The sequence below is a fragment of the Theropithecus gelada genome, chromosome 12 (assembly GCF_003255815.1).
Source record: "Theropithecus gelada isolate Dixy chromosome 12, Tgel_1.0, whole genome shotgun sequence".
Classification (NCBI taxonomy): domain Eukaryota; kingdom Metazoa; phylum Chordata; class Mammalia; order Primates; family Cercopithecidae; genus Theropithecus; species Theropithecus gelada.
Genome location: NC_037680.1, coordinates 34,982,421 through 34,998,147, shown reverse-complemented (window position 1 = coordinate 34,998,147; position 15,727 = coordinate 34,982,421). Strand labels below are relative to the sequence as shown.

Sequence of the window (15,727 nt, the reverse complement as noted above, 5' to 3'; positions counted from 1 at the left end):
AGACAAGTCTGGGCAACAGAGTGAGACCCCATCTCTACAAAAAATATTTTTTTAAAAAACTAGTTGGGTATGGTGGTGTATGTCTGTGATCCCAGCTACTCAGGAGGCTGAGGCTGGAAGACTGCTTGAACCCAGAACGTCGAAGTTGCAGTGAGCCACGATCACACCACCGCACTCCAGCCTGGGTGACCAGGTGAGGCCCTGTCTCAAAATAAATAAATACATACATACATACGTAGATATATACTAAGAAAATCCTAACCAGTAGGACCAAGTGTTAAGTCTAAACACTAAAACTAGTAAGTTTTACCAAAGAGAAATGACACATGTGAAAAGGACTCCATATATGTATTTTAAATACAACTTTCTCAGCTGGGGGCGGTGGCTCATGCCTGTAATCCCAGCACTTTGGGAGGCTGAGGAGGGTGGATCACAAGGTCAGGAGATCGAGACCATCTTGGCTAACATGGTGAAAACCCATCTCTATTAAAAATACCAAAAAAAAAAAAAAAAAATTAGCCGGGCATGGTAGCGGGCACCTGTAGCCCCAGCTACTCGGGAGGCTGAGGCAGGAGAATGGCGTGAACCTGGGAGGCGGAGCTTGCAGTGAGCCGAGATCCATCACTGCACTCCAGCCTGGGCGACAGAGCGAGACTCCGTCTCAAAAACAAACAAACAAACAAAACACTTTCTCTTGGCAGCAAGATGAAAGTAGATTTTCTAAGAAAAATAACAAAAAATTAAATGATTTGATACACTGAGATTCATCCTCCAATAAGCTATTTTATGATGGTGATCAAATAGAGAATGACCTATTATTATATCATTTTCACTTTAAAAGCTTTATACGAGCAGTGGTTCATGCTGCTCTCTTCCTACCCTGCGGACCTGCCAGTCTCATTTAGTGGACAATCAGCTTCTCTCTGGGTGCAAGGCCCACCATCTCACACCTCTTTGAATCCCAACATCTAACAGAATGCCTACATTATGTACTTGGTAAAGGCTGATGTTTAAAAGCTGTTTTGAAATGTCTGTTAACTCACATATAATTTTTACAGAAAAACACTGGAAATTTTGTGCTATAAGTTTTGTAATATTATCAGTGAACTAATATTATTATAAAATACTATTTATCATTATGTTTTTCCTTTCTTTAAAAAAAAAACAAACCCAAAAAACTGTTGTTTTTATAAGAACTCACATACCAGATTCTTGTTTACCTTCTTTCTAGTATAAAGAAAAAACACAAAGTTAGTAGTACATGAACATTAAATCATTTTAAATATTTTGATTCAAACTGCTAATAACTAATGTTTACACATGGGACTCATGATAAAAAGGTATACTTCAAACCCAAACATTTCATTTTCTTAAAAAGACTGAATGAATATTTTCTATATTATGATGCTCAGAAGGGACTTGCATTATTAGTAAGTAGAGTCTGTCACTTGTAAAAATATCAATTAAGGGTATATCCCAAACATAAGAGAAAGCACAAACATATCTGAAGCCAGTCAGCATATATTTGCTTTTTAAAAAATGGCAAAGCATTAACAAAATAAGTAATTATAAAAAGGTAAGACTGGCCGGGCACGGTGGCTCATGCCTGTAATTCCAGCACTTTGGGAGGCAGAGGCGGGTAGATCTCGAGGTCAGGAGTTCAAGACAAGCCTGGCCAAGGTGGCGAAACCCCGACTCTACTAAAAATACAAAAATTAGCCAGGCATGGTGGCAGGCGCCTGTAATCCCAGCTGAGGTTGGGCAGAGAATTGCTTGAACCTGCGGGGGGCCAAGGCAGAAAATTGCTTGAACCTGGGAGGGGGAGGTTGCAATGAGCCAAGATCGTGCCACTGCACTACAGCCTGGGTGACAGAGTGAGACGTGAGACTCCGTCTCAAAAAAAAAAAAAAGAAAAAAAAAAAAGATTGTTCCCATCCTGTTAGTTCAGTTAATCAAATCAGAACTAAAAGCAAATGGGCCTGAATATGAGTGCTAATTATATGTTGCTTAGTGAGGAGAGGCAAGAAAGTTAATGCATGCATACAGCTTCTAAACTGAATGATTATTACCTACCCTGGACAGCAATGTGACACGGAAAGAAACTAAATGAATCAATGTGGGTTTTACCTACTGGTTCCCCTCTTGCTATAATGAAGACCACAGGTTTATACAATCTTATAACTGGGAAATTATCCACCCAAACCTCATTTCAAAACCGAGGAAACAGTCCCAAAGGAAATGTGATTCGTCCCCACTGGAGAGCTACTTCCCTGCCGAGCTGGGAGGAAAGCTCACGTCAGTGCTCTGTCATTATACATCCAATACTGGACACAGCTATCCCTCCATATGGCATGTGAGCAGGAATGTGGTGAGCAATGGCATGTGGTGAGGAAAAGTCTGAACTCCACAGAGCCTTCCACAAACACCAGGTTAAAGAGGAAGGTAAGCCCACCAAGAAGGGGGCCATGGAAACCAACTTCAAAGATGACACTATGATTGCTATTGCAAAATTTCCTTTTGAGGATTTCAGCTTTTTAGTCACTGGCCAATTTCTTCTTCTTCTTTTTCTTCTTCTTCTTCTTCTTCTTATTTTTAGCACAGTCTAGGGGCTAAGCTCTATTTCTTTATGGAGCCCATGAATACCTTAGACAAAAGTGCACAGTTTTTGCTAACAGTGACATAAAGCAGAAAGGTGAATGTACCTAGTCCTCAATAATCTTATCATTATGAGGTGCTGTTGTAACACCCAACAGAGCCACAGACACTCACGACTCAGTGCAAGACACTGAGGATCACTGACACTTGGACAGAGCCAAGCTGGGGACTGGATGCTTCTGACATTGGTTGAGTCCTCATGCTCCCACCACTGCACTGGGATGTGAAATAAGACAAAGCATTCTGCATCACCATTACAATGTTATATTCTCATTCTCTAAGTATCTGGCTGGATTCTTCACTGGAATCCATGCAATCTGAAAGGTTTTGTAAACACTGACTATGATTTCATGAGAAAGGTAACAAAATGAGCTCTTTGCATTTAGAAATATAAAAAGTAACTGGCAGATGTTCACTCACTATAGGATCATTAGTAAATTGGAATTACTATTATGTGATAGACTATAATGGGAAATAAAAGACTTAGAACTTTAGTGGGATGCAGCACTTTTTTGATATTAAGAATCCTTCTGAATAACACAATAATGTCTACTACTATTTTTGTTTACCCGCTCATGTGTTTAAAAACACATGTACACAGTCCTATAGATTAGCATTTTAAAAAATTACAGTAAATAGCCTCTGTAGATTAAGTAAAATGAATATGTGTAGAGAGCTCACTATAACTTACTATTATGGAAACTGGAATTCAAATAATTATGTTCTATAATTGGTATTAGAAATAATTTTTTCAGGGCTGGGTGTGGTGGCTCACGTCTATAATCCCAGCATTTTGGGAGGCCGAGGCAGGCAGATCACAAGGTCAAGAGATTGGGACCATCCTGGCCAACATGGTGAAACCCCGTCTCCACTGAAAATACAAAAATTAGGTGGGTGTGGTGGTGTGTGCCTTTAGCCCCAGCTACTCGGGAGGATGAGGCAGGAGAATCACTTGACCCGGGAAGTGGAAGTTGCAGTGAGCCGAGAGCGAGCCACTGTACTCCAGCCTGGTGACAGAGTGAGACTCTGCCTCCAAAAATAAATAAATTTCATAGGTATTTCCACAGATTAATTTTTAATAACACTACTTCCCCTTCCAAATAATGGAAAACACTGATACGCCACTGCATTATTTATCCAACCAATACCTTCTATTTGCAATTCCACAAACATATTAGTTTAGCTAGTATTATAGTGATTCCATGTGATTCAAAATCTTTATATTTATGGCATTAGAAATAAACATAAATTTATCTTTCAAAGATCGATTCTTTATCTCCTCTAAAGTTTTCTTGACATGCTATGATTATTCTGAAATGAGCATATTAGAGTATATATATGTATGTCTGTAGTAGAAAGTAAGTTTGTATCATCATTTAAATTATGATCACCAAATACCCAAGTCCCTGAATTTAGTACAAAACATTGCTTTAGGCTTATCAATTAGCAGGCTATTAATCCTTTGAAATTAAGAACACTTTGCTTCTTGAGAATACTGCGGTATTTCTAGAAAAAAATCACTGAGAGTCTAGGCCTAAAAAATAGACATTATATATATTTCCCCCCCAAAACATAAAGTCTAATTTTACCTGCACTGTCAGAGAAATGGACTGTTTAAACCAGAGGAAATGAGCCCTCTTAGGGTTAAACATGGAGACAATAATTTATATGCTGGCTTCCTTCCTCCAGTCTTCTCTTTACTCTCTTACAAGCAGGGATTTCTGCATAGCTGTTCTATACACCCAGGGAGAATATGGAAGTCCTCAGAACTATTTATTTTCTAAGATTTCCTTGGGAGGTAGAATTTCATAAATGATTCCTACATCATTTTGCTGCATACTTTTCAGAGACATTGCAAAAAATATCTAAGCCAAACACACTTCTTGGATGGATGAATGAATAAGAGGTGGTTTCTCCACTAAGAATTTCTCTGAGCTCAAAAATCAAGTTCAATATAAATTCTCCAGGCAAAATTATTCAATCAGAAAAATCTGAAAAGGCTTAAACTTTCCTAGAAGCCATAAAAAGATACTAATTTTACTATGTAAAAATGTTAAACAGTTTTGTAAATTAAAACCAAAATGAAATAAAAAGACAAGTGACAAAATGGAAAAAATACTTGAGAAGCATATTATGAGGTGCTAACTTATCTCTAGCAAAAAAAAGCTTTCACAAATTATAAAAATAGACAAAAGACTTCAACTTATAGTTTAACAAAACAAAATAAAGCTGTTGATGAACATATGAAATCTTCAACCTCAGTCATAACTCAATAAAAGCCCTTTAAAAAAATGAGGTACAGCTTTTTACCTATCAGATTGGCAAAGATGAAAAACTTGGAATATGCAGCACTAGTGCAGTGTAGACAAGGTATAGAGAAACAGGCACTCAAACTACTGGCAGAAACATAAATCCGTGTGTAACCTTCTTAGAAGGCAATTCTAAGTAATATCTCTCAAAGTAAAAATACACACATATTTTGATGCAGCAATTCTACTGGATCCCAGTTACCCTAGTACTTATGTGAAATATGCAGGTAGAACAATGTATACTATACTATATCATCTCTAATAGCTAAACATAACAAACAACCTAAATGTCCATTAGTAGGAAAATGACAAATAAATTGATATTATCTATAAAAAATGAGTCCCATGCATCTATTAAGAATGAGGTAGAGCTCTTAAGACACAGTAAGTGAAAAGAACAAAGTATAGGAGATCTATATGACAGAATTCCATCAGTAGAAAACACAATGTGTGTGCAGATTTGCATGGATTGTGTGTATCTGTAAATGCAAAGAAACATTCTGAAAGTCACATCAACTGTGATGGGACTGGGTGAGGGTAAAAGGCTTTCACTCATTTCAGTATTTTCCGGTATAGTTTTAATTTTTACCATTCGGTATATGTTACTTTTAAAATATAATTTAAAACACTACAGTTAAATTGCATTTTATTTAAAATAACCAAATCTTTACATCATGTGGGAAACCCTCCATGAAAAACCCTGAAGTTGGAACAGCTTTATTAGGGATCCGGTGTCTTACTGCTTTACTAGGAGTGGCATGTAAAGGTAATTTATAAGTGCTTTGTGCACTTTCCATTAAAATGCCAAAGTCAAGTAGGCGATAAAATTCATATTCTAGTCTATACTACCGAAGTATTTCTAAAGAAAAAATTTAAATATTTAAACAGATATTCTGATACCACCTTTTAACATAACTCTAGGGTATGTTTAGGGGTAGGTCTGGCTGGTAAAAAATATTTCATTAAAAAAAAGTTAGTCAACTGCTTAGAATTCCAACTAATACTTCTGAAATGCAAAAAAATGTACATTTTAAACCCTAATATTTTGAGGGGGAAATATTACAAAAGAGTTGTATCCATTGCAAAATGATTCTATTGATATAAATGTATATAATTTCATGTATTAAGAATTACAGAGCCTGAAAGACAAGTTAACCTTAAGTTCATAGTTTAAATTCTGAGATTAAAAACATGAATGAGCCCTTTCCACCTTTTCATTCTTTGTTTCAGCTTTAGTTACACAGAAGATTTCCTCACTGGGTTTTATGTAGCACTGTCACCTTGTACGCACCTGTCAGGCTGTCTGGCCTGGGTGGAACCATCCTCTCATAAATGTCATACTGCTGCTGTCCGAATTGCTCCATGTCATGAACAGTCCTTTGCAGTGAAGGTCCCAGATGCTGTGGTACGGCGGTCATCCCTGAGCGTTTGGGGGACGACGACCCCACCTGGCCTTGGGATGGGGAAGCTACTCGAGTCTGTGCATCCGTCAGGGTCAGTGGGGACCCCACTCTGGCGGTGGTTTGGTATTGAGGGGTTGGTCCGTTGGGATTGGAGGTCTGCCGGGAGGTGACTGACCCAATCCGCCGTATAGCTGTTGGGGAGGCGGGTCTCTGTGAGTACGGAGAGGCTGCCCGCACAGCAGGTAATGTGGTGGAGGAATATGCACTGGGGTTCAGAGGTCGGGGGTCGGTCACTGACGGAGAGCCAAATCCACTACCCAGAGAAGTTCTCAGTGACCCCCTTGAAGGAGACACGCCTGTGCTGATAACATAAGAAGGAGACTGTGCTCTAGATGGAACTGAACTAACTCTTCTCATGGCCCGATTGGCTACTGATGGCTGATGAAAGGGGGGAAAAAAGAGAATGGGTTTATCCAGGGTTTTGTGTTCATTGCCATTACAAAAGAAATACACATAGCTCACTACAGAACGTGAATCCACTATTTATTTTAGGCGTCTAAGTTTCTTTTCCTTTTTACGCTTTGAGCCAGACATTAATTTTTCCTCATGGTGCTTCAGTTGTTTTACATTTTTTTTTTTTTTGGTGGTTTAAACCAAATGCTAAAATTAACCCGTAAAAAGAGATCTGAAGACATTTAATACTCCTTTTTATCTTTACATTTTTAACTATTGCCCATGCGTTGTTCACAGCACATAAAATGTTTTATTCTAAGTGTTACAAGTAATTCATGAGCGTGAAGGGGCACCAGAACAATGTACTTACTTCACTCCCTGTGAGGCAAAGTTTGGCCAAGGCAATACATTTATGTAAAACAAAAATTTGAATATAATTTGAATATATCAGTCTAAATGTAGCTAGTGGAATATTTATCGTTGTTTTTCTTTATGGGTTGGTCCCATTAACAAAAGGAACATGTTCTTTCATTGTGGAATAAATGAACATTTGGATCAAGTGTGGGTCTGGCGCTCTCCACTGTGAATTTACTTCGGGGAACAGCTTGGCTACACAGGTGCTCTAGGCAAATCTGTTGATTCCTTTAGATCAAGCATAGCTTCTCCTCACTTTAGCCATTTCTTTTTACCTCTTCCAATCTATGAGTTCTTAGCTTTAGTTGGTGGATTTAAAGAGATGTGAAAAAAAAAGGCACCCCCAAATCTATTCCAGCAGGAGGAATGGTCAAAGCCTCTGTTGGGTTCTTGGCCTAGCCAGCTGGAAAAGACTAAGTTGGAAAATGAACATTTCTGCCATGGCTGATCCTACTATGAATCTGTTGATTCCTGCAATTACAGCAGGTGCTGGACACTGTTTTTGATGCTGTGCAACAATAAAAAGGAATGGTTGGGCTGGAGAAGGGGCGCAAGGGGAACAGGTATGGGAAAAAGGAGAGCCAACTGAGAAATAAAAACAGACATTAGGGCTCCAGGTTAGAAGCTCAGGACCAGGCTGCTCTGTTACCTCCGTAGTGGTTGCTAGAGTCTAGTTGTCATCACTTTTAGGATGACAACCCACAACCACTTTTAGTTCGGGAAGTAAGGAAAGAAGTGGGGATCAGATGAGGGCTTGTATACCCTTAGAGGTCATACGAGGATGTCTGCTCTGCCTCCAGGCGTCGAATGCAACTGGGCTGGCTGAAACACTTGCAGTAAGACCTCACCGTGTGCTCAAGTTCAACAATTTTGGGAAGGCAATAAGCAGTGGAGAAGACATGGGGAGGAAAGAGGATGGTAAACAAACAACAAGGCAAAGAAGATGGGGTTTAAAAATCAGTAGATAGCTAGAAAGTTAACAAGCATGATTGGGGTTGGGTGTGGTGGCTGACTCCTGTAATCCCAACACATTGGGAGACTGAGGAGGGAGGATTGCTTGAGGCCAGGAGTTCAACACCAGCCAGGGCAACATAGTGAGGCCCAGCCTCTACAAAAAACAAACAAATTAGCTGGGCATGGTGGCATGTTCCTGTAGTCTTAGCTACTCCAGGAGGCTGAGTCAGAAAGACTGCTTGAGCCCAGGGAATTGAGACTATAGTGAGCTATGATTGTGCCATATTGCACTCCAGCCTGGGTGACAGAGTGAGACCTTGTCTCTATCAATTAAGAAAAAAAAAAAAGCATGATTGGGTGGTAATAGTGCTAACAAAATGCAAAGAGAATCCCACATGACTTGCAACTACCAAAATGAAGTGATAGTTGGTCCAGACAACTAGGAAATGTGTTGCCTAGACTACATGCAAATTAAGTCTCAGATGCCCCCTTGCAAACAATTCTTTAGCTCTAGTGAGAAAATCAACTTACTCTTAAAGAAAGGAGTGTTTACATGACCACTACTAAGGGCAATAAAATTTATATAGATACACTACTTTTGAAAAGTGTGATTTCAGACCCGCTGACATAGAAATTCACCTAAGCAGATGAACTCCCATTAGCATTTAGTCCAGAGCTTCTCAAATTTTTCCACCAAAGCATCCCCAACAGCAAAGGAGTAAATGTATAATCTGAGGACCGGGGGTGCAGCCTGCAGTCGCTTGCCACATGCACAAGATTTCCCATTTTAGCTTGAAAAATTCATGTGCTATATTTGTGTTTAATACAAACATGTTTTAAATGACTTTGAAATTTCTCCTGAATTGCTCAGCAAAAGTGACAAAGTTGTATTATGTATCTCTGTGGGCACTGGGAACTGTGACCCACTGCTGTGTACCTGTAGAGCTTCCTGTATTGCAGTAGAAGCAGCACAGTGTCCTCCTAACTTATTTGATTATCTTGCTACTTTTCAGCTCCAAAGCAAGCACTGGGGATTTTGGGGTACTGGCACAGGTAGTTATCCTCACTGGTTACCACCATGCAGGACTCCTATTGCCTCTCTGAATCCTGGGACATGTTGGTGGACTGATGTGAATACAGTGGTAAAGAGAAAGGAGCTAAAGAGTTTTTAGAAATACACATGCAATATATATTTTTTGCTATCAAGTTAGAGAATCCTCACTTAACAGAATGGATATGTTTCTATACAATACCTTTCTTTAAGCAGGAATATCTCTATTCTAGTAAAAGAAAAGAAATGTACTTTTAGAGAATAATTCCAGTGGTGATGGTAATAGTCTTTGGTTAGAATGGGCAAATCCCATTTTATGTAGGTGTGGGAATAGCACCCTGCCCTCTGGAGCTTTTTAGAGCATATTTTAGCCCCAGTATTTTTAGGAACTCATAACCACTCAGGGACCAAAACATTCCATCCAACCCTCTTACATTCCCCTTAGACTCTTCTCCTCATGCCAAACTTGTTGTTTCCAGAAGAATTACTCTACTGTGTCCAGGAACTAATCAGAATCCATCAGTGGGAGCTAACTCATAGAAACAAATACATTTAACATTGTATCTCAAATACAATAAAATGATTTTACTATTTTATCCATTCTACAAAAATTATACATATTGATTTCTAATAAGAAATACCTATAACAGATCTTCAACTAGGAGGGTATTTCTTTTTTTTTTCTTTTTTTCTTTTTGGTTTTGAGACGGAGTCTCGCTCTGTCGCCCAGGCTGGAGTGCAGTGGTGCGATCTCGGCTCACTGCAACCTCCGCCTCCCGGGCTCAAGTGATTCTCCTGCCTCAGCCTCCCGAATAGCTGAGATTACAGGCGCCCGCCACCACGCCCGGCTCATTTTTGTATTTTTAGTAGAGATGGGGTTTCACCATGTTGGTCAGACTGGTCTTGAACTCCTGACCTCAGGTGATCCACCCGCCTCGGCCTCCCAAAATTCAGGGATTACAGGCGTGAGCCACTGCGCCCGGCCGCAGGGTATTTCTTTGCAGAGATCTTGATGTGTTCAGCTTACCTGAACCAGTGTTTGTCCTTCAGCTCTTGAATTCCTCACCACATGGTTGTTAGTTGATCCTATGAATGAATGCTGCTGCCTGTTGTCTGCCTTGCTCACGTTCTGGCTGTTGTGGAAACTCCCTGCTTCCTGGTATCCACTGTCAGAATAAGAATTCATTTGTGTTGAACTTCTTGAGTTACCCAATGATCCTGTGAGAATGAAACCAAGAAATATCTTTATTATACACACTTCTGACACTCGCTTTCAAGAATAAAATCTTAAAAGCAAATCCAATACTTAAAAGATAACACAACAGACCCTCACTTTCATGAAGAGATGTCTGTTCTGGTGAATAGAGGGTTCCTTGTTCTGGCTCTGTCCTGATGAGATAGTTGTTGGGATGGACAGCGTCAGAAACTTTAGGTTTGCTTACACCAGTATTTGGCACATCTGTAAGAAGAAAAGTTTAAACAACTAAACATAGTAATATTACATAAAAGCTTGCTAAAAAAGGTTCAAATATTTGTCAATAGCATCTTAGAATCTATATGCTAATACAAGGCTGTATTTTCAGATTACACAGCACATTTGACTCTTAACTATGTGAATGTGTTCCATAAACTTATACTTCATTAATATATTTTGCTGAATTTCATAAATGTTGTTTGTTATAAGTCTCAATATTAAGTCAAAATCTGAAAACTGATCCTGTTCCCCTTGGAAAACTGACCTCTCAGACACCTTCCTCCAAGGGATTAAAAGACTGAGAATGGAGACCAAGTATTTTAAGAAGGGTCCTCCATCTTATGAACAATTAAAAATGAAAAATTACACAACGTTCATATTATTGAGCTTGGTGATGAAGCCTCTGAAGGTAGAGCACATTTTATGTTATATTTCATGTCACCTACAGTCAAAGGAACTCTATACAAAGTTTTAGAATTGCCAAGGAATGAAAACTTTCTTGTTCATCTGCTTATTTTATTCCTTTAGTCTTTTTTAAAGGAATATGGGCAAGTCTAACCTAATCATTGTTTCTTCCAGCCAAACCCATCTCTTCCATTATCTCCTTTAATTTAACAGTACCATTTGCCATCTTGAACTTGAAAAAAACAAACCCCATTCAAACTTCTGTTTTTTATGCTGTAAACTTAGGTGGTATAGATCATGCTGCCTCTTCCCAGTTTAATTCCCGTATGTCCTTCTTTCTCTAATATCTTCAAAATATATTTTCCTATTTTCCAATGGACTTCAATACAAGCCATTTCTTCCTCGCATTTAACCCTTATATTAACAAACTTTTTTTCAGAAATGCTGCTTCACTCTCACTTCAAAGATTTTAATTAATTTAATTTAATTCTTATCACATTCGGAGTTTAACATACAATCCTAAAGATTTAAATGTCTACCTCCTTTCCTCCCTCCCTTTCTCCGTCTGGGTACTACTACACACCAGGCCCTATGTAGTTATGAGAGAAGATATGGATGTGTGTGTGTGTGTGTGTGTGTGTGTGTGTGTGTGTGTGTCTGGGGGAATGGAGCTTAGGAAAATTTTCCTAAAGGAAGTAACATCTAAGTAGCATCCATTTACCACAGGAGGCCAGCTTTCCCTTTCTGTATCGCACTTATCACCATCTCTCCCCACTAGAATATAAGCTGCACAAGGGCAGACAGACTTTTATCTGGTTTGTTATATCCTCAGTGTCTAGGATGGTGCAGAGTACTCAGTAGGTGCTCAGTAAATATTTGTTGAACAAGCAAACTCCTAGTAACAGCAGCAGCTTCCTTTTACTGAGTGCTGACTCATGCCTGGCATTGCACTGTGGCTTTACCTTACTGTGTTCAATGAAGTTTGGCTATATAAAGCAAAGTAAAATTTTTAGGGACTGTTGATTAAGCTGCTTTAGAAGGTGAATACAAGGTTTAAGGGAGAAGTGGGAAATCCCAGTGCATTATAAACCTTTAACTTGATGTCAGATTCAATTCAAGATTTTGTTTCCTAGCCTCTGGAAAGATTAGCTGACATTCTTAGTATAGGTTTTTAACGACCTGCCTCCTGCTATATTATTTGACAGAATGCTTCTATGTGGTAGAATTCTGTGACAGTTCTGATTGCTTAAGTTTGGAATTTCAGCAAAGATTAAAGATTGTATATGGTTTCCCTGGTACATGTTGAAACATGAGCTGAGTCACTGTCAGGCTGACAATACCATAAAGTGCTCTGCTTCATTTGTACAGCTTCTATCATGAGTTTCCAGAGTTCTAAACATTCTTATACAGTAATTCTCAAAGGAGTTTTGCTAAGGATTAAGTAAAATGCTAAGGAATTGGAATAGCTGGGAATAGCTGCACAGGTGCTGGCCTGAAATCAGAGCTATGCAGCAATCAACCTTTGTTCCATCAGGAATGGAACCCTGGGAAAGCAAATATGAACTAGCAACAAACTGCAGATAAAAAGTACCACTGTGGTAGCCTCAAGGCTTCACATACATGGAAAAATGTACTGTCTTGGAAAAAAAAGATGTTCAGATAGTTCTCAGCGTTAGTTAAATGTAAGGTAAAATCTGGGACACTAATATTTTAAAGCTTTTGGTTTAGAAACACTAGGTAGCATGTAGTGTCAGGGTCTCAACATTTTTCACCATGGAAACCAAAACCATTAGAAATTTTATGTAAGCTGCCCACCCACTTTTTAAAGAAAGCTATTCAGAGCTTAAAAAAAAAAAAAAAAAAAAAAAAAAAAACGAAAAAGAGGGACATATACCCTAAAAACTGTAGCTCAGCAATTGTGTCTTTCCACTCAATGAAACATATTCTCAGAAACCATGTAACAATCTTGCTCATTTAAACTCTTCCTTATGAGAAGCTATTTAAAATAAATAACCTCAGAGAAAGCACGAATCATGAGATATGTGATTCCATACTGGTTGCCCTAATAAAACTTCACGAAATTAGTATCTTAAACAATACAAAATTATTCCAAAAGTAATATAAGAGCCATATTGCTTTTAAATATTATGACCGGACTCTGTTTCATACATTTTTTAACGCACCACCCTAGAAAACAGAATATAGAAAAGGACACTGAGATGCTAACTAGAACACTAAAATACAAAATTCTCAGGTGCCCAGAATCCAATTTGAAAATCTAAGGAACTGGGTTTAAAGGACAGGACTTAGGTTTTGTGACCTATCTTTAAGTAAATATAAAAGTAAGAGTTAATAAAAGATTTATTTAATATGAACTATAAAGCAATCAACTTCTATACTATAAATAAGGTCTTCAGTTATTTTTTCTTTTTCGAGACGGAGTCTCTGTCACACAGGCTGGAATGCAGTGGCACGATCTTGGCTCACTGTAACCTCTGGGCTCAAGTGATTCTCATGCCTCAGCCTCTTGAGTAGCTGGGATTACGGGTGTGTTCTACCATGCCCAGCTAATTTCTGTATTTTTAGTAAAGACGGGGTTTCACTATGTTGGCCATGCTGGTCTCAAACTCCTGACCCTAAGTGATCTGCCCATCTTGGCCTCTCAAAGTGCTGGGATTACAGGCATGAGCCACTGTGCTCGGCCATCCAGTTATTTTTCTGTTTCCTTAGCAGAGCCTAACAATAATGAAGAATAGCTGCAGAGATCAAAGTATCCTGAAATCTATTCTGATTTATGAAAAGAAATTTAAATGGTTTTCAAAATAGTGTTACTATTTTGTTTCTTTGAAAACTTGTAATCCACAAATTATCTATATACATGCACAAACCTATGTATGCACAGACATCATATCTCAGGTAAACAGAAAACACATCTTCTAATTTTACTGGATAAAGTATTCCTCACTGTAGTATGGTAGGGTTCACATTTACCAATTATGTATTATTTAAACAATCTTACTTTAAGATGAATGAATTTTAAAAACCTCTGCTATGTGGAATGAAAGATGTTAGTCAAATTCACTAGAGAAACACAGAGGCATATAGTATGCAGTTAACCATTTCATGATGAATGCTGTAACCTATAATTAAATAGTTGGCATATTACAATTTAGCACAATCAGAATAAGAAATCGAGACATTTTTATAAGTAGAAATGGCAAACAGCATGTGAATGTTACTTCTTTAATCAGTGTACTGAAGAACATGTGTTGCTTAAAAAAAAAAAAATCACAAACATGTTTTCTGGGACACCAGAAATATACTATGGGGAACTTTCAAACATCAAATTAGCATCTTCGAAGAAAATGTATATCTAAAGACAGAGAAACTGAACAAGCTTCAAGGTAGAATGAAATCTCCATTTGTGCCAAAGACTGCAAAATTATTGGAATCATGGGCCTTCTTGTCTATTACATTTCATTTGAGTGCTCTAATATTTAAAAATATATAATTAGAAAAAGTGTTATGGTGCATCTATAAAAAATACTAGTGGGTAAGGGACAATAACACTGTAGGGCTACGAAAATCTGGTATATCATCCACCTCATTAAGCTCATTGTAAAAGATGGAATACAAAGTGAGACATTTTATCTTTTTTATAATGTACATCCCCAAATATACAGAGTGTGTATGAAGATATGCTTAGTAAAAGAGTCTAAGGCCTCTCTAATGAACCTGAAATTATTAAAATGGTTCTGCTTTGTTAATCTATGTCTTGCTGTATGAAAGGAGGAAGGTCTGTAGTGTGTGTAAAATCACCATGGAAACAGGAACTGAGAGATCAGTAAGGAGATTTTTAGTATAGACAACCCTGTGACTAGTCTTTCATAGTCCAGCACACTGGAACCTCATGATAGGTTCTCCTTGCTTGAGTCTGTTCTGAGTTGCTGTGGTATTTAGGGGTTTGTCCTTACATAAAGAATGTGTAGTGTGAGTTCTGGCAGGACTCTTGGGACGGCAATAGCACCCAATGTTAAGGCAGATGATACTCTCCTTGATGGTTTCTTCCAACTCTCTGGCCTGTGAGCTGAGGTTAGGCTGTCATACGCAGAGGGGCAACATTTTGTGGGAAAAAAGAGTAGAAAATGCTGTGTTACATGGACTCAACTTCCTGTCTGGTCACGGGGCTCTCCTTTCCTGTAGGATCACAGGCTTACAAGGGAGTCTACTTTCCACAGAGGTGCAGAAATCGTCCAGTGCCTCCTATGGCAAAAAAGCAAAGCCAAATTCTGGAAGAGAACATGGGTGGTGGCACCAAAAAGATTTCTCCTCTTTATACCTTCTGTGACATACAAGATTTATTTCTATAGCAGGCAAGCTTATCATCAGAGGGAATAAGGCCACTGGGAAACCCTGTTTCAGAGTGAGAAACGTTGTTTCAGGGTGATGGAAACATGAAGCACCAATAGTATTCCTTCCTCCACAGGAGAAAATACAAGTTGACAGATATTTTAAGAATATTACACATACTTGGAGTTTGTTGACTCAAATATAAGCTACTATATACATAAGATATCATTTAAAAGTTGGATTTTAGTGGAAGTAAAGA

General features: G+C 38.4%; 1 protein-coding gene across 5 annotated transcripts in view; it reads right to left on the bottom strand.

Moving 5' to 3' along the window:
- The window catches only part of PKP4 (plakophilin 4), a 230,779-nt gene that overhangs the window by 50,481 nt on the left and 164,571 nt on the right, over positions 1–15,727 (bottom strand). For 3 of the 5 annotated variants that reach the window (XM_025404979.1, XM_025404982.1, XM_025404980.1), the window contains exons 5-7: positions 10,567–10,698; positions 10,267–10,457; positions 6,256–6,805 (exon numbers count right to left, since the gene is read on the bottom strand). In XM_025404979.1, coding sequence (XP_025260764.1) covers positions 6,256–6,805; positions 10,267–10,457; positions 10,567–10,698 — 873 coding nt within the window. The remainder of the gene's footprint in view (positions 1–6,255; positions 6,806–10,266; positions 10,458–10,566; positions 10,699–15,727) is intronic. The other 2 variants (XM_025404983.1, XM_025404981.1) reach the window with 2 other exon arrangements.